General features: G+C 46.9%; 1 protein-coding gene across 1 annotated transcript in view; it reads right to left on the bottom strand.

Annotated features, from left to right (window-relative positions):
* SPNS3 (SPNS lysolipid transporter 3, sphingosine-1-phosphate (putative)) overlaps positions 1-19808 on the bottom strand; it is a 56068-nt gene that overhangs the window by 22094 nt on the left and 14166 nt on the right. Inside the window, exon 8 of the mRNA XM_072618969.1 lies at positions 15121-15310. Coding sequence (XP_072475070.1) covers positions 15121-15310 — 190 coding nt within the window. The remainder of the gene's footprint in view (positions 1-15120; positions 15311-19808) is intronic.

Here is a 19808-nt window from a genome sequence, read left to right as displayed (position 1 = left end):
TGTATGTGTGTGTGTGTGTGTGTGTGTGTGTGTTCATCCTTCGTTGCCCAAGAAGATCATGCCATCAGAGAAATGACGACATGACTTGCACTTGACTTTGCTTTGAGTGAGGGAGGGCTGTGCAGGTCACCGGCCTCACTTCTCCTCCAGAGCCATCTGAATCCAGTGACCAGATATTCGTCAGGATGACTGGAGGTGACCCAGGATGAGGCAGTTGGGGTTAAGTGACTTGCCCAAGGTCACACAGCTAGTGAGTACCAAGTGTCTGAGGTGAGATTTGAACTCAGGTCCTCCTGACTCCTGCACTGGTGCTCTATCCACTGCACCACCTAGCTGCCCCAAGTTGGGGAAGTATTAATATTCAAAAGGCAAGGTCTTGTGTCAGGCCCTTAGGAGTGCTTTGAAATCCCTGCACAGACTACATTCATCCAGACCATTTCCATCCCATTAAACTGTGCCCAAATCATTATCCACTAATGGATCATCTCTCCAAGCAAGACATGTGGTTGTATTACCACATATGTGGTTGGATATACTCAATGGACTGTCCATCCAACTGTCCATTTTGGTGTGGCAGACATCCTACACCCACGCTACCTCAATGGACTGTCCATTCAACTGCCCATCCCAGTCCAGCAGATGGGCATTCTACATCCACACTACCTCAATGGGCTGTCCACCTAACTGACCATCCCAGTCTGGCAGATGGAGGCTCTAAATCTCTTGGATGTGCCATAAGAGTCCCTGGAGCCTTGTGGGTTTGATGGGAACAGCACCATGTCATCTGGCCAGAGGAGCATCTGGAGCACCACCCCCTCCCAAGGAATTCTGTTTCCATTTGGACTTTTTAGGGAACTGCCAGGGTCTATGATTTAACAAAGACCTGCTTAGCCAAATGGCGTGTTCTGCCATCTCTGATGTGACTAATCAGAGAATTGTTAGAGCATCCTTCCTGTCCTTATGCCTATGGAGGAATCTTATGTGACCTTGGCACATGACCAGGAGACTCCTTGGAGCAGAGTCTCTCTTGAGCTCAACCAAATGCTTTTGTGTAGCAGTGGGATCCTTTGTCTACCTTCCTAAGTCAGTCAGTTGTGTGATTGCAGAAACGGGGACACATGAATAGGGAAAGGTCCATTCACCAGATGGTCCCTGAGATACAGGGTCAGGGGAGTCCATTTCAGACATGGGGAGGGGTGCATCATGAGCAAAGGCATGGAGGTTGGAATAGGAAAGATGAGAAAAGTGTGACGAGTCTAGGTGGCCTGGAATGTAAACGATGGGAAGGGATGTTGATGCCAGACTTTGGGGGTCCTAAAATGCCAGGCAGAGGGTTTTGTGTTTTATCTGGTCAGCTGCAGGGCACAGTTTTAGGTTTTTAAAGACAAGAAGTTATATGAGCAAAATGTCTCATGAACATGAGGACAACTGTGTGAAGGGAGGCTGGGAAAGAGGGGAGCTTGGCTGCAGGGCCTGGTTAGGAAGCACCTAGATTATTATCTGGGTGGGAGACGGTGAGGGCCCAAACAGAGGTAGTCACTGCAGTCTTGGGCACAGCGTGAGGCAGAGGGCAGAATCAGTGGGCTAGGACCATCTTTCACACAGATTCACTGCTGCCTCTGAAGTTAAAATGAGAGGAGGGGTCTCGGTCTAGGTGTGCACTTGGAACAGGCAACATAGATGTCCCTGAAAGAGGATGAACCATCTTGGGATGAACGGTCTGTTGTCCTGATGAAAATGGAGCCTAAGCCAGGCCCAGAGAGGTTGGGAAGTGGGGTGCCTGGCATGGTGTTCCCTCATTCATGTGTCTCTAGAGGACCTCCTCAGGCTTGGGCATTCCCACTTCAGTGGGAGGCTGAGAGGGAGGTGGCTTCAGTTAGCTATTCAGGGCCCCCTAAAGTTTACTCTGGGTGGAAAGATGCTTCTCAAGACTTCATAGGAATAACTGCCTTCTCAATGGGTGGGGGGAAAAGACGGGGAGGGAAAGGATTTGGAGCTGAAAAGAAACATTTAATTTTTTTAAAGGAAGGCATTTCTATGGCACAAACTAAATAAACAGAATTTACACGGGGCAGACAGCCTCCTTCTCTGCCTCAATTATACTTTAAGCTGAGAGATTGTATCCAAAGGAAACAACAAGCACCTCACTGTGAAGCCAATGTCCCTTCACATCTCTGGCCTCCACTCCAGACCCAGGACCTCCTCCCTGCCGCCTGGCCCTGCCCTGGTTGTCATGGAAACCATAAAGTCTGCTTGCCTCCTCTGACTCAGTCCCACCACTAACTACCCGCTTTGATGCAGGTACTTCTGAACATACACACAGCCTCCTCACCCTGGGACTGAGAAGGGCCAAGGTATTCAGCCCAGTAGGAGGGGCAGGAAAGAAACGGTGACATTTACAGAGCACCTACTGCGTGCCAAGTCCTGGGCAAAGCACTTGACAAACATATCTCGCTCGACCTTCATGACAACCTTGGGAAATAGGCGCTGTTATTATCCCCATTTTACAGATGAGCAAACTGAGGCACACAGGGGAAAGTGGTTGCCCAGGGTCACACAGCTAGTCAGTGCCTGGGGCTGGCTTTGAACTTCAGGGCCTATCCACTGTGCCACCAGCTGCTAAGAAAGAAAGAAGGATTCCCACTCAGGGGGATCAGGAGGCTCACAGCTTCTCATTACCAACCTTTGCAGCCCCAGCAGCAGCATCCCCTGGACACTGGCTCAAATTCCTTAACCTTGGCATAAGGTTCTATCCTCACCCTTTCTCTCTGCTGGGCACCACCTGAAAACAATAAAATAAAAGCCTCCTCTGGCTCTAAAATCCATTGCAGAAAACTAGGCAGAAAACCTTCCTGGCACTGTGGCGACTGAGGAAGAGAGTGGGCAAAGAAAAATGAGGCAAAAGACAAGGCAGCTCAAGGCCTCCTCCACTCACTCATTTCCTCTGTCAGCTGGCTGCTGCAGCAGGCCCAGGTGCCCACACAGCTCATGAGGAGCAAGTGAATGAATAAAGGACAGAGGATGCCAAGCCAGTGCCAGACCTCCTCATTGAAGGAGCTGGCACCAAGTGAGTCAAGGGCACAGCATGATTCTGATGCCAGCCTCCAGCCCAGGATGTGGGGGGTTTGGCTCGTGGATTATGTAAATTATCCTCATCCTGAAGCACAGTTCTCCAGCATGTCAGTTTTACCATCTCCTCCTGAATAACCCTGGGAGGTGGAAGCTCAACCCCATTTACAGAGAGGAAAACTGAGGCTCCAGAAAGGAAGTGGACTAGAATCTTCAAACTGGAAGGAAGCATCACCACTAATCTGCATCAGTCCAAAAAGGAAACAAGGCTCAGAAGAAGGGAATAGCTTTCCCAAGATCACACTTGGCCTGGGATTCAGAACCACGGACCTCCTGATGCTCAGGTAAGGCTCTTTCCACTAGGACCAGCTGCCTCCCAGTGTCCCCAGCATCCTCTGGCCCGACACATGTGCCCATAAGCCACACCTCCTGAGGTCTGGCAAAAGCCTGACCTTCACCCTGAGCAGTTCCCTGAAGAGAGGGGGTTCCCCCAAGCAGGGACTGGAGGGGGAGGCTGGGCAATGAGCTGATGTGCTTCCTCACAGAAGATAGAAGCAAAGTGGGGAGGGGAGGCTCTGTGACAGCTAAGAAGACAGCAGTGTCTAAGGCAGCAGCCCCAGGGGTGGGCAGGGTACCGTCCAGAGTGCTGACACAGCCATGGACACATAGATCCCTCTGGCCACCTCACTGCCCCACTAGGTCACTCACTAGCCCTCCCCCCACTGACTTTTGCCTCCTTCTCTGGACTTCACCGTACTCATCTGTAAAGTGAGGTGGACTTGGTCTAGATGCCCTCCAAAACTTCTAGTCCTGAATTTCTTCTCTAATGACTCCTCAGCCAGTTCTGGTTCCTCTCTTTGCTGCCCCCACCCAGGAAGAAGCCATGGAGAAGCACTCCATCCCATTCTGGGGTTGTCCTACCTTGGTCAATATGGCAGCCCCATCTAGAAAGGCAGAAGCTCCAGGGAGCATCCCCTATCAGACACCAGGTATTCTCTAGAGCTTACAGGCCACCAAAAAACATAACACAACAAAAACCATCCAGATTCCAAGGGGGACATTTAAATATCAAAGGCCAACAGTTACAGGGAAGGGAGACTTCTTTTGGAGTGTCACTTACATAATACTCTGTTCTCCAACTCCCCACCCCCCATCTCCAGCATTGTCTTGGAAGGAGAAAATAGTGAAGGGACCCTAGTGAAGGGGCTCTGCAGTGGTAGATGCCGAGTCCTGCTGCCCCTGCACCAGGATCAGTGATCCATGTCCTCTGTGGGCCATGACCCTTTAGAAGGGAGACAATGATCTCCTAACCCCAGCTTGGCTTCCTCCAAGACAGGAGTGAACAGCTGAAACTCACTTTAGACAGACAGGGTTACTAGATCAGTGTATTGAGGGATACCAGAGATCTAAGATGCTTAGATGTCAGCAAGGAGTTTGGCTGTCTTGGTTGCTTTCCTTGTGGTCAAGATGGAGACACATAGGCTGAACCAGAGGTGGCAGACACAAGGGCAACCTTGCAGGCTGCCAGAACCAGATCAAAATGTAGTTGGGAAACATTTAATAGAATAAATAGAAATCCAATAGAACATAAGGGATGTTATATATAAGTCAATAAATATGTGGCCCCAGAATCTTGTGTCCAGTTTGGTGACCCAATTTCTGTTTGAGTTTGACTCCACTGGGCTAGCCCATAGTGCTGTTAGAGAGATTCCCACCCAGTAGACTGCCAGACCCAAGACACAGCTATTAATAAGATGACATAAATTTGGAAGACAGTCTCTAATGGCATCTGCCCTTGGCTCTATGGAAGTCAACAACTTTCTCTGTGATCTCAAGCAAGGAACATTAATTAGGTGGCTCCTACTCTACTGCCATGCTCTATGTGAAGCACAGGGAATGCAAAGGGGCAAAAGACAGTCCCTGCCCTCAAGGAGCTTATGATCTAATGGGAGACTCAACCTGCAAATGTGCACTGGAAAAGGGATATCTTGGATAAGTAGGGAATAATTAAAGGACGAAAGGTACCAGAATGAAGAGGGCTTGGAGAAGGCTTTCTGTAGAAAGTGGGATTTGATCTGGGACTGAAGGAAGTTAGGGAGGTCAGTAGATGGAGTGGAGGAAGGAGAGTGTCCTGGGCATAGGGGACAGCCAGAGAGAATGTCTGAACTGAGACAGAGTATCTTGTTCATGAAACAGCCAGAAGACCACAGTTGATTGAAGAGTAGGTGCTAGGGTATAAAGTGTGAAAAGACTGCAAGAGTGGGGAGAGAGGGTATGAAGGGCTTTGAATGCCAAACAAACACAATATTTTGTATATTTGATCCTAGAGGCAATAGGGAGCCTGCGGAGTTTACTGAGGGGAAGGCTGATATGTTCTAACCTGTGCTTTAAGAAAGCTTTAGGGAACAGAATATATTGTGCTCCAGCTGACATGAAAAATGCAGGGGTAGCAATCCTAATCTCAGACAAAGCAAAAGCAGAAACAGATGTAATCAAAAGAGATAAGGAAGGAAACTATATCCTGCTAAAAGGCACCATAGACAATGAAGCAATATCATTTACTAAGCATAAATGCTCCAAGTGATATAGCATCCAACTTCTTAGAGGAGGAGTTAAGGGTGTTACAGGAAGAAATAGACAGCAAAACTATACTAGTGTGGGACCTCAACCTCCCCTCCCTGAACCTGATAAATCTAACCTCAAAATAAACAAGAAAGAAGTTAAGGAGGTGAGTAAACTCTGGATAAAGTAGATATGATAGATCTCTGGAGAAAACTGAATGGGGATAGAAAGGAATATACCTTTTTCTCAGTGGTACATGGCACATATACAAAAATTGACCATGTACTAAGTCATAAAAACCTCACAATCCAGTGCAGAAAGGCAGAGATAGTCAATGCATCCTTCTCAGATAATAATGCAGTAAAAATTATATGCAATAAAAGATCATGGAAGGATAGACCAAAAATTAATTGGAAACTAAATAACCTAATCCTAAAGAAGGAGAGAGTTAAACAACAAATCACAGAAACAATCAACAACTTCATTCAAGAGAAAGACAATAATGAGACAACATATCAAACCTCATGAGATACTGCAAAAGCAGTTCTTAGGGGAAGTTCATATCTTTGAATGCCTACATGAATAAAATAGAGAAAGAGGAGATCTATGAATTCAGCATGCAACTGAAAAAGCTAGAAAAAGAACAAATCGAAAATCCCCAAGTAAATACCGGATTAGAAATATTGAAAACCAAAGGAGAGATTAATAAAGTTGAAATTAAGAAAACTATTGAACTAATAAATAAAACTAAGAGTTGTTTTTATGAAAAAAAAACAATAAAATTGATAAACTTTTGGTCAATTTGATTTTAAAAAAAGAAAACCAAATTACCAAGATCAAAAATGAAAAGGGTGAACTAACCTCCAGTGAGGAGGAAATTAAAACAATAATTAGAAATTACTTTGCCCAACTGTATGCCCATACCTTTGACAATCTAAATGAGATGGATGATTATTTTAAAAAATATAAATTGCTCAGATTAACAGAAGAGGAAGCTGAGTGCTTAAATAACACCATCTCAGAATAGGAAATTGAACAAGCCATCAATGAACTCCCTAGGGAAAACATCTCCAGGGCCAGATGGATTTACAAGTGAGTTCTATCAAACATTCAAAGACCAGTTAATTCCAATACTATACTGACTATTTGGGAAAGTTGGTGAAGAAGGAGTCCTACCAAATTCTTTTTAGGATGCAAATATGGTTCTGATACCTAAACCAGGAAGAGCCAAAACAGAGAAAGAAAATTATAGACCAATTTCTCTAATGAATATAGACGCAAAAATTTTAAATAAGATATTAGCAAAAAGAATACAGCAACTTATCACGAGACTAACACATTATGATCAGGTAGGATTTATACCAAGAATGCAAGGCTGGTTCAATATTAGAAAAACTATTAGCATTATTGGTCATATCAACAACAAAACTAACAAAAACCACATGATTGTTTCAATAGATGCAGAAAAAGCTTTTGACAAAATACAACACCCATCCCTATTAAAAACACTGGAGAACGTAGGAATAAAGGGAATTTTCCATAAAATAATAAGCAGTATCTACCTAAAACCTTCAGCAAGCATTATGTGCAATGGGGACAAGCTGGATGTATTTCCAACAATATCAGGGGTGAAACAAGGGTGTCCAATATCACCACTATTACTCTATATGGTACTAGAAATATTAGCTTTCGCAATAAGAGAAGAAAAAGAAATTGAAGGAATTAGAATAGACAAAGAAGAAACTAAGTTATCACTCTTTGCAGATGATATGATGATATGCTTACAGAATCCCAGAGAATCAAGTAAAAAACTACTTGAAATAATAAATAACTTTGACAAAGTTGCAGATTACAAAATAAACCCACATAAATCATCTGCATTTCTATGTATTGCTAACAAAGTTCAACAGAAAGAGACAGAAAGAGAAATCCCATTTAAAGTTATGATAGACACTATAAAATATCTGGGAGTCTACCTGCCAAAACAAACCCAGGGACTATATGAACAAAACTACAAAACATTTTTCACGCAAATAAAGTCAGTTCTAAGTAAGTGGAAAAGCATTGGTTGCTCATGGGTAGGCTGAGCTAATATACTAAAAAATGACAATTCTACCTAAATTAATTAATTTGTTCAATGCCATACCAATCAAACTACCAGAAACTTATTTTCTAGAGCTAGAAAAAATAACATCAGAATCCATCTGGAAGAACAAAAGGTCCAGAATATCAAGGTAACTAACAAAAAGAAATGGTAGGGAAGGTGGCCTAGTCCTACCAGATCTCAAATTGTATTATAACGCAGCAATCATCAAAACCACTTGATACTTACTAAAAAATAGAGGGGTAGACCAGTGGAATCGGTTAGATACTCAAGACACAGTAGTCAATGAATATAACAATCTACTGTTTGATAAACCCAAAGACCCCAGCTTCTGAGATCTCACTGACAAAAATTGCTGGGAAAACTGGATAACAGTGTGGCAGTAACTGGGCATAGACCAATGCCTAACACCATATACAAGAATAAAGTCCAAATGCATACATGATCCAGGTATAAAGACAGATACTATAAACAAATTAGGGGAGCAAGGAATAGTGTATTTGTCAGATTTATGGGGAATGGAAAAATTTTTGACCAAACAAGAGAAAGAGAACATTATGAAGTGCAAAATGGATAATTTTGATTACATTAAATTGGAATGTTTTTGCACAAACAAGCCCAATGCAACCAAGAAAAGTAGGGAAGCAGAAAACTGGTAAAGAATTTTTTTTAACTAGTGTCTTTGATAAAAGCGTCATTTCTAAAATATATAGAGAACTGAGTCAAATGTACAAGAATGCAAGTCATTCCCCAAATGATAAATGGTCATAGGATATGAACAGGCATTTTTCAGAGGAAGAAATTAGAGCTATCTATAATCATATGAAAAAATGCTCTAAATCACTATTGATTAGAGAGATGCAAGCCAAAACAACTCTGAGGTACCACATCACACCTATCAGACTAGCTAACCTGACGAAATAAGAAGATGATAAATGTTGAAGAAGATGTGGGAGAGTTGGGACACTAATTCATTGCTGGTGGAGCTGTGAGTTAATCCAACCATGCTGGAGAGCAATTTGGAACTATGGCCAAAGGGCTACAAAAATGTACATACCCTTTGACCTAGCAATATTGCTTCTAGGATTGTGTATCTCAAGGAGATCATAAAAACAAGAAAGGGTCTCACATGTACAAAAATATTTATAGCAGCTCTCCTTGAGGTGGTCAAAAACTGGGGAATGACTGAACAAATTGTGGTATATGAATGTAATGGAATACTATTGTGCTATAAGAAATGATGAACAGAAAGACTTTAGAGTGACCTGGAAGGACTTATATGATCTGATGCTGAGTGAAAGGAGCAGAACCAGGAGAACTTTTTACATGGCAACAACCACAGAGTGCAAGGAATTTTTCTGGTAGATTTAGTCCTTCACAGCAATGCAAAGATCTAAAAAATTCCCAATGGACTCTTGAGGCAAAATGTCTTCCATATCCAGAGAAAGAACTATGGAATTGGATTGCAGAATGAAGCAGACCATTTTCTCTTGTGTTATGTTTTGTTTTTGTTTTGTTTTATGGTTTCTCCCATTCATTTTAATTCTTCTATGCAACATGACTAAGGTGAAAATATATTTAATAAGAATGTATGTGTAGAACCTGTATAAGATTGGACACCATCTCAGGAAGGATGTGGGAAGGGAGCAGGGCATAAGAGAAAGGGAGGGGGAAAATCTAAGATATATGGAAGTGATTGTAGAAAAATGAAAACAAGTAAAATAATTTTTAAAAGAAAGAAAACTTTAGCCTGAATGGAGAATGGACTGGATGGGAGACTTGAGGCAGGCAATCAGCAGCAGCTACTGCAAAGCTCAAAGTGTAAAGAGATGAGGGATGGTAGGAGGATGCAAGAGTTTATGGGGAAAGAGAATGAGTTCTGTTCTGCACATAGGGAGTTTCAGATTCTGCTGACCATCCAGTCTGAGATGTCTATAAAGCATTTGGAGATGTGAGACTGGAGGTCGGCAGAGAGGCTGGGGCAAGAAGCATCCACTTAGGTGGATCTAAGAGTGAGAGGAAAGATTTTTGCCTAGCTTGTCCAGCACACTTCTTTCACAGAAACCTAGAAAACTCACCAGTTAGAATTCTGAACAGAAAAAGACAGACAGAGAGAGATGTAGAAAGGGAGGGAGAAAGATGGGGGAGTAAGAAAGGAGAGAGGGGGAAGAGAGAGAGAGAGAGAGATCTGCCACCACTGAGGTGGCAGCTCACCAAGAGTGTGCTGCAGCAGTGGCAGAGAGCATCCCAGCACTCAGAGACAATGGTGGGGGGCCAAGATTGAACATTAGGAAGCACCAGGGTCAGATGAGGACCCGGAAGACTCCAATCTAGCAGTGGGAGCAGGAACAAGAGCCATCTGGCAGCCCTGTGCCAGGTCACAGACACAGGATGGATGGGGCTGGCCATGAGGAAGCACAGGGCCTACCTAAGTACCAGCATAGAACAAGCTCCAGAAGTACAGCTGTGCCCTGAGCAGCTCCCTCCCCAGGCCACACTCCTTTGGAAACTCTGAAAGGTTGCAGACCTCCAGACCGAGCTGTGAAAACAGTGAAAGGATACTTAAGGAGGGCTGCTCAGACCAACCTTTTCCTGCCTCCCCCCCCACCCCCCCTGCTGCAAAGTTAGTTGAGCCCAACACCAAAGTCCAGAGTCAAAAAAGTAGGCTAGAAGAATGAGCAAACACAGGAATGACCTGGCCATGTGGTGGCAGGGTAGATGCAAATACAGAAGAAGAAAATGACTCCTGAATATCTATAAATAAACCCTCAAAGAAAACACGAGCCCAGAAAAATTCCTAGAAGGGTTAAAGAAAGAATCAAAGGAGCTAAAATGATTTTCAAAACCAAATGTGAGCTATGAAAGAAACCTGTTAACAGTTTGGTAAAAAGAGGTACAAAAATTCACTGAAGAAAATAAGTCCTTGAAAATTGGAACTGGCCAAATGGAAGCTATTGGCTCCATGAAACATCAAGGAGTGGTAAAACAAAGTTCAAAAACTGGGGGAAATAGAAGAAAATGTAAACTATCTCATAGGAAAACAACTGATCTGGAAAGTATCTCAAGGAATGATCATTTAAGAGTTATTCAACTACCTGGAATCCATGAAATAGAGCATCGATGTTGTATTTCAAGGAATTATAGAGAAAAACTGCCCAGATCTCTGAGAACCAGAGGGCAAAGAAGGAATGAAAACATAGGAGAAGTTTCAAGAATACAGCAGCCAGGTCGAAGAAAAAGCGCTGCAAGGGCCCACAAAAAGAATTCAGGATCACACAAGATCTAGCAGCCACTGTGGTACAGGAAGGTGAACAGAAAACTTGGCACTCAAACACAAGGCTCAAGAGGAAGCTGAAAAGGTAAAGTGAACATTCTCAGGGGCTTAATACGGCTGAAGTGTTCACAGTCTTATATGAGGAACTGACACATGCAACCCCTCTGAACCTGGTTATTACCAACAGTCTAAGAGAAAACCCAATTAAACAGAGAGCCTGGGTGTGATTCCATCATGTCTGGATGATCTCAAAAGAATTATGTGAGTGTGGGGAAAGGGGGTGCACTGGGAGAGCAGAGAAGGGAGAGAAATAATGGGGGAAACTATATTACAGAAATGGGGTTTGCTAGAAAGAATTTCAATAGTAGATTAAGGGATAGTGAGCATGTGGTATGTCCAGATTAGAATCCCAAAAGCTCTTGCTGTTTAGCTCCCAAGAATGCACCTCTCCACATTCTCTGCATGTGTGGAAAGCTCCCTAACCCAAAGCTGGATTGAGCTGATAGAGTGGCTCATTTTGCTGTATTGTTTTCCTTGTGTTTTGCAAGACATGACTTTCTCTGGGGGAGAGGGGGAAGGATGTTTTGGGAAATGAAGGCGATGTGTAAATGAAAGCTATCCATAAAGGTTTAAGCGATCTTGCTGGCTAGAAAGATGGTCAGAACCAGATGACTTATAGTGTGCACAAATGGCAAGTGTTTTACTCAGCCTCAAACAGTCAGCTTGGCAGATAAAACCTGGAAGAAGCTGGCTACATAACAGTTCCTGTGAAAATGAGAGACCTGGGAATCTGAGTGACTCCTAAGCCCACGTGAGCTAGCCATGTGGCTTTGTGGGACTTCAGAGGTGGAAGGGACCTCAGCAGCTGTTGGTTCAATCTGACCCTGCCATGATGTCCATTGTGATATCCCCAGAGGACAGACTGAAGCCTGACAAACTAGTGTGGGCTTAGAAAGGCCCTCTCCCTCCCCCTCTCTCTCTCTCCCCTCTCTCTCTCTCTCTCTCTCTCTCTCTCTCTCTCTCTCTCTCTCTCTCTCTCTCTCTCTCTCTCTCTCTGTGCATCTCTGCTTGCTTACCTGTCTCTTGGCAGGTTCCAGCAGTGTTCTACCCTCTCCCACTCACACACTCACATAGATAAACCTGCTTACAACAGATGACCCAGTTTCCTTGAGAAGACTAAGTCCATTGCCCTTCCTCTACCCTTTAAAATTCAGCATCGTCACCACATTCTCCTTCTCTTTTGTCTCAAAGGAAGGAACCTTGATTCCATCCTCTTTCACTCCTCCTAGGCCTTGCTCCACCCACCTGTGCCTCTGGTCTTTCCTCCCACTGGCTCCTGAGATGTTCTAGAACAGTTCATCCTGGACTCCTCTGTCTCTTCCAGCTCCTTTTCTGTGACTCTCCTCTCTTTCATTGCCAAACTATGAAATCTTTCCTCGACCCTTGCCACCTCTCCCTGTCTCCTAAAAGAGGCATCTTCTTGACTGCACTCCCACCCTCATCCCAGCCTGGAATCAAAACAGGAAAGGAGCTCTGTCACAGTGTCTTTGGTCTTGGCTCTTTCTACCTGTTTCTCTGTCTGTCTGTGTGTCTCTGTGTCTGCCTCTGAATCTGTCTCTTTGTGACTTTCTGTCATGTTTCTCTGTCTCCCTCTTTCCCTCTTTCTCTTTCTCCTTTCTTTTCCTCTCTTATCTCTGTGTCTCTGTCTGTCTCTCTCTGTGCCTCTCTGTGTCTGTCTGTCCATCTCTCCCCCACTCCACCTACTCCTGGAGGATAAAGCACCAGAGAATATCTTGGTCCCTCAACTTTTCTATGGCAAAAACAAAGAGGGACAGAAATGAGGGGAGTAGTTGGGAGCAACTTTTTTTTACTGCTAGGAATGAGGAAGTCTGTGTGACCTTCTGCCCAAGTCAACAAAAAGAACCCCAAAGAAGTGGCCCCTGGGGGCCCTCCCTCAGGAAGAGAACCCTGTGCTTGTCACAGAGTGGCAGGGAATCCAGTGTGACCCACAGTGATACAAGGATCTTTCTTCAGTACATATGCCCAATGGCCTCACCTGACCTTGCATGGAGGCTCCCATGGACAAGAGCATGCTGCCCACTGAAGAAGACCCTTCCATTCTGGAATAGCTGTCATCATGATAGACATGCCTCTTCTGGAGGCCTGCAGGGGCCTTGCCCTGGCTCCCATCTGTCCCTGTCCCCCATGAAAGACAAAGTCACCTGGAAGAGGTGGCCAAGGCCCCAGCCCAGTACCAAGGCCTAAATCCGGGTCAGAGGCCCTTCTGAGCTCTCAATCAACACTCAAGGAGAGAGTAACATGGACCCCCTGGGGGGAGGCAGCTCCACTCCTGGAAAGGAGGAAGGAAGGCCTTCACCATAAAATGTTAATAACCGTAATTACAGTCTCACAGCATCCCCAGGACATACAGACCCTGACAAAATAGGTGAGTTCCCCAGGACCAAGGTCACTAGCCCCAAACCAGCTGAATGATCCCTGATCCAGGAGCCATGGGAGGAGGCGAGATATGGTAGGCAGACCCAGGTTGTGCCAGGAAGTGCTTGTCAAGGATCTGAGCTGGGAAGGAACAGAAAAGGCAGCCTCAGAAGGTAGTGAACTCCCCAGCCTGGTGGGTCTTCAGGAAGAGGCAAGTAGAGCCTTTGTTGGGACAGACATAGGGAGAATCTCTGCTCCCGTCCAGGCTGGGTTCCCAGCTGTGAGACCATGTGGGTCAACCAAGTGCTCTGACTGAGCCATGTGGACAGAGCAGCTGCCCTAGCATCTTTAGAGAACCATTGCCCAGGAACCCCCTCTTCTGAGCCCTCTCCACACAAGAGGAGGAAGTTTGAATCCCTCTCCAAGGCATCTTCCACCTGAAATCCCACAAGCCAATAACTCTGGGGACCACACCAGTGTCCCCCTCTCAGGAAATGTTGCCTACACCCTTCCTCTTGTAGCTTCTGCTCTCTCCTTCTTGTCTGGTCCACAGAGGCTGGGCCCCCATGCAACAGCAATGATCCTCCTGGGCACTAGATGGAAAAGCCCCAAGCTTCTGGCATAATGTCCAGTCCCAGTGGTGCCATGGAAGACCTGGATCTCTCCAGGTGTTTGAGACCATTTCTAGCTCAGTCTTTGTGCCTCCCTCTCCCTTATCTTTTCCCCATCTCTCATCAGGACTACCCTCAGATGAGGCTTCTCTTGGAAACATCCAGGCTGGCCAAGAATGCACTGAAGAAGGCAGAGGGATTGGGCTCTAGGCAGCTGCCAGGCTCAAGGTGGGTCATCTGAATCCCCAAAACGCAGCCCCAAAAACTCATAGAACTCATAGTGAGGCAGGAGCTGAGCTGTCCAAGGTCATGGAGTCAGGGATGGGAGTCCTGGCTAGGATGTGTTCCCAGAGTTTCTAGCATTAACAGTGAAGCTGTGCCAACCCTGACCCAAAAGCTCTGGAAGATCAAGAACCTACCCCAACCCCAAACAACATGCTGAACAAAGAGCAAGGAGTCCCTGGCACCTGGTGAACAAACTGGTTAATGGACCACATAGCCCAGACCTCCACCATCAGAGAGATTCCTTTGAGAGCTCTGCCTAACTCTTCTGAGGTTCAGGCCCATGAATTCTCATGGCCATGTCTCTGGGCCCTTCTGAGAGCTGGAGACCATCTAGGAGCACAGCCAACATTGGGGGAAGGGGACCAGAGACCACAGCCCATGAAGAGCCCTTGAAGGTGGTGGGGGCCCTGAGAGCCATCTTCAAGTTCTGAAGGATTGCCTTGGGGAGGCAGAATAGTCTGGTTCTGGCCCCTGGGGCTGAGCCTGGACCTATGTGGCCTGCATTGGGGTTTAGGTTGTTCCTCACCTGAGGATGGGTAGTCCAGCAGTACAGTGGAGGCAGAATTTCACAGACACACACACACACACACACACACACACACACACACACACCAAGCCAGGGTGACCTCAGTTTCCTCATCCATAACATGGGGAGGACTTCCCCTTCTGAGATGCACAGAGATGGCTGCACAGAGATGAAGGGGAATGAATGAACCCACAGGCGGAAGGGCAGCTCTAACTCCATTGGTCCCCCAGCCCCTCCTCCAGCCCTCACTTACATAAGCAACCAGGATGGTCCTCTGGGCCAGGATGATGGCCAGGTAGAGGCAGGGGGCAGCAGCCAGCATGCTCCCAGCACAGACCAGTGGCTCGGCCTTCGGGGTGCGCTTCTTAAACCTTCTTGCTATCTCTGCACCTACAAGGACTCCAACGATCCCTGTCACGACGGTCAGTGCCCCAAAAATCAGGCTGATAGGAGAAGCAGAAGAAACTCGGTTAGCTGGAGGGGTAAGGGTAGAGGCTCATCCAGGGTGACATGGCCCACGGTGGCCACACGGGGCACCACCCTTCTCAGGGCCAGAAGAAAGAGGCTATCCTTGGGTGCCCAGAGACACCAGCAATCAGCACCATGTCTGGGGCTTCCCATGTGATCTCAAGTAAATCCCTTCTCAGAAACTCCATTTTCTTAGATGTAAAATGGGGATCCCAATCACCACCGGCCTCACAGGGCCATCAGGAGAAAAGCCAGTAGGAATGTGAGGCAGTGTTGTCTTCCTCATTCCCCACCTTCTCTCTGATCGCACCCCTAAGCCAGGGTTCTGGCCCCTGTTCTGGGAAAGTCAGGGGGAGTGAAGAAGAGGACCCCCCTCCTTCTTCTCCTTCCTCTCCTCTTCTCCTTTTTCTCCTTATTCCTTGTATTTCTATTCCCAGTGTTTAGCACAGTGCTTGGCACACAGCAAGTGCTTAGGAGTTTCCTATGTGCCATCAGTTTGATCAGTGACTTTTCTGTGTCCCATGTTCTCTACCTTCCTCAAGTGGGTTGGGGAACTCCTCAAAGTCATCAAGGCTTCACTTGGTCATCCCTTCTCCTATGTATGAAAAAGCATCTTAACAATTAGAGACCCCAAATGGCCCAGGCTACCTTGGGTGGTTGATGGGGATGTTGTCAGCCTGGTTTGTGGGGGGCCTTGATGACTCCAAAAGTCCAACCTGACTCGAAGACTGTGTGACTCTGTATGTGTTGAGACTCAAGGGGCGATTAGGATCATAGAACCAGAGATATGGAGTCAGAAAGGACCTTCAAGGATACCTAGTCTACCCCCTCCCCATTTTACAGATAAAGAAGTTGAGACCCCAGGAGCCATCACGAGTTGTCCAAGTTCATACAAGTAGAAAGCATTTGAACCCAAAAAGGAAAGAAGGATTTGAACCTTGGACCCTGAATCCAGCAATCATCCCAGGATCCTGCCTCCCAACCATGACAAACAAGTGGCGGGTCACACAGGGGTTTGAGGGCATCCCCTTGCCATTGGGCCAGGACTTGGCTGTCTTGCCTCAACCTGGATATCCTCTTGTGTAGCCAACCGTGTGGAATCTCTGCCTGAGTCAAGGCCCCAGAAGTCCCCTCTGACACATGGCCACCACAGATGCCCCCTGTCCCAGTGACTGTAATGATGTTCTTGGTCACAAAGTTGTCATTGCTCAGACTGAGAGTGTAGTGGCCTCCCAACCATCTGCTCTAGCCCAGACCTCCTTCTCAGTTTCCTTCTCCATAAAATGAGCTGGAGAAGTTGGCACACACTCCCGGATCTCTGCCTCAAGAACCCCACATGGGGTTATGGAGAGCCGGACACGACCAAACAACAGACTCCTCCCCATGCGCCCCATGCCTGAACCCAATGCCAGTGAAGGGGCAGAAATAGGTCTTCATTAAAGAAATTCCTTCTGGGAATGGAAACAGGCACAGTCATGGCCAACATGGCCTTGCAGCCCCTCAAGTGGTCAGCAGCCAAGCCCTCTCCTGCCTGGCTTATTACTCTGATTGTTTTCACATTCCACAGAGACAGAACTGACATGCTGCCTGGCTAATCATCCTGGGAGAGCTATTCATAGCCATCTGCCAAGGCATCCACTCCCTCCAGGGCAAGGCTCTGCAGATGCCCCAGTTCTGATCTAAGAAGGTCGGCTGACAAGGGAATCACTGTGGCTTTCTCTAGAAGTCCACTGAGGGACCCCAGCTTCCAGATCTCACTGTGGCCCTCAAGAAACAGAGCCAAAAGGAGCCCAGACAGAGTTGGGGGCAAGCTGGGCCACAGGAATAATTATTCAGTCAGAGGGCTGGCATGAACTTGGGACGGGGCTCATGGAGACTGAAGAACGGGATGTGCTATATCAGTCTTCCTGCCTCAGGCACTCACCCATGGCTCTGATATAAATCAAACTAATGTGCCTGCTTTAGAAGAGAGGGAAGGAAGGGGGCAGTGCCCTGCTAACTTCTGGCTTAGAAGGGGGATGAGGGGCACCTGCATAGGACGTAAGGGAGAATTCAAGAAAAAAAGCCAAGAGAGAGAGTCCAGGAAGAGGAAGGGAACATGACCGTGGAGCCCAGAGGTTGCCGAATAGAGGCACTCAGCTCTCAGCTCATGGGATGCCCCCTTAGCAAGAGGAGAAAGCCCTTCTCCCTGTTCCCCACCCTCTGTTGCCTCTCCCCCATACACAGACTGTCTCCTGTTCAGTCCACAAACCACTAGAGCTCTTGAGCGCACTCTAACGACTGAATATTCACCCTACTAAAGGCTCTTTCTGACACGCATACACCTGTTTTCAGTGACAAAGTTCCTCTGCCATCTTGGCTTCTTCCTTCACATGCCCAGGAACTGTTTTCTACCCTTGTCCCTTTCCCCAATGCCAGAGATAAGTGGGTTAGCACAGCCAGATACTTTGTAAAGAGACCCATGGGGGGCTCAGCCAGTAGCTGGGTCACAGCCTTCTCCCCTGCTGCCCCCACACCCTCCAGCCTCCTTCTTTGCTGACCTCCTCAGTGTCTTACCAGGAGGCATGGGACAAAGGGGAGGCAGAGCTTTGTGCCCTGGATCCAATGTAACAGGGATCCTGAGAATGAAGGAAAAGATGCCCAGGGCCAGGAGGAGTAAGTAACAACCAGTTCAAGTGCCTTACTATGTGTTTGCTGAGCCAGACTGCCCTCCTAAGGAATGTGTGTGGGCATGGGCCAAACGGGAAACTCCATGATTTCTGTCTTTGCTATCACTTGGCAGCTGGGTGGCATGGTACATAGAGTATTGGACATGGAGTCAAGAGAATCTGAGCTCAAATTCTGCCTCAGACACTAGGCTGGGTGACCCTGGGTGAGTCACTTCATTTCTATGCCTCAACCATCAAATAAACATTTAGCACCTACTTCCCAGGGTTGTTCTGAGAAGCAAGTAAGATAAACGTATGTAAAGTGTTTCCCAAACCTAAACCCACTCCATGAAAGTGAGGAGAGTGATGGGTCTTCTTAGTAAATATTTCCTTGTAAAGGTAAATTGATATCAACTGACTGATTGATGTTCAGGGGACACTCCAGATGGGGACCTAGGAGCAATGGTATTAGAAAGGTCTGCCCTTCAGGGCTAACCAGTGATCACACTCTGAGGGAAGGAGCACTGACCCACCCTCAGGGGGCTGAATCACCAGTGGGAGCAGGAATGAGGAAGAAACTGCCATTTCTCATGTAGTGGAGCTGCATCAGGAACCCCAGAAAAGAGCTGGAGCATCAAAGGAATGTCCAGTTCAAAAAGGAAACAGGCTCTGACCTTCAGTAGGAAGATCAGAGATTGCATGTATGTTCTCATGGGTCTGCAGACCGGCAGATGTAACCTGCAGCATGAACCCTGTGGACACCAAGGACTGGTGGGAGGGAACTTGAGACCAGCAGATGGGAGGAAGGCAGGCCTCCAAAGGAGTGACTCCCGAGGCAGATCTCTGATGGACTTGGTCTTATAGGAGACACGGACAAAAGACAGAAAGAAGGATTGTCTGCTGTTTGTCCTCAAGGCTCCAAGAGGACCGATGACATCAGGAGAGTGACATCTGAGTCAATTGGATTTAAGACAGCCTCACTGTCTTCTCCAGCCATTTGAATCTACCAGCTACAGGTGTAAGAAGACTAAAGAGGGAGGTGGGGTCAGGTGTCTGAAAGCCAAACGGAGGATCTTGTATTTGATGCTGGAGGTGAGAGAGAGCCCCTGCAGTGTATTGAGTAAGGGGGGGGGGCGCATATCGTCAACTTTAGGAAGAGTGGCTGAGTGGAGGAGGGGGCAGAGACCCAAGGCAGCAGACCCCCCTCCCCAGTAGCTACTGCAATAGTCCAGGTGTGAAGGAAAGAGGGTCTGCACCAGGGTTGGGGCAGGCTCAGAGAAGAGAAGGGGGTGTAGGGGAGAGATGTTCCCAAGGTAAACAGACAGGCCTTGACAACAGATTGGATCTAGGGGTGAGAGACAGGGAGGACTTGAGGGTAGCACCTAGGTTGTGAGCCTGGGAGACAGGGAGGTTGGTGGTGCCCTTGAAAGTCATGGGGAAATTCAGAAGAGGCGAGGCCTTGGGGTGAGGAAGGTGATGCATTCCATTCTGGACATGCTGACCATCCAGTGTGAGATGTTCAATGTGTGGTTGGAGATTCAAGGGCTAGGGCTGGCTAAGTAGATTTGGGAATCATCAGGATGGAGATGAGGCAGCAAGGTGGTGCAGTGGATAGAGCGCTGGACCTGGAGTCTGGAAGACTCCTCTCCCTGAGTTCCAGTCTGGCCTCAGACACTTCCTAGCAGTGTGACCCTGGGCAAGGCACTGTTTGCCTCAGTTTCCTCATCTGTACAATGGGCTGGAGAAGGACATGGTTAAACTGTTCCAGTATCTTTGCCAATAAAACCCCAAATGGGGTCACAGTATGACAGACATGACTGAAAAC

Source organism: Notamacropus eugenii, chromosome 6 (genome assembly GCF_028372415.1).
Source record: "Notamacropus eugenii isolate mMacEug1 chromosome 6, mMacEug1.pri_v2, whole genome shotgun sequence".
Classification (NCBI taxonomy): Eukaryota; Metazoa; Chordata; class Mammalia; order Diprotodontia; family Macropodidae; genus Notamacropus; species Notamacropus eugenii.
The sequence above is the reverse complement of the archived record's forward strand: the minus strand, read 5'-3'. Positions and strand labels throughout refer to the sequence as shown.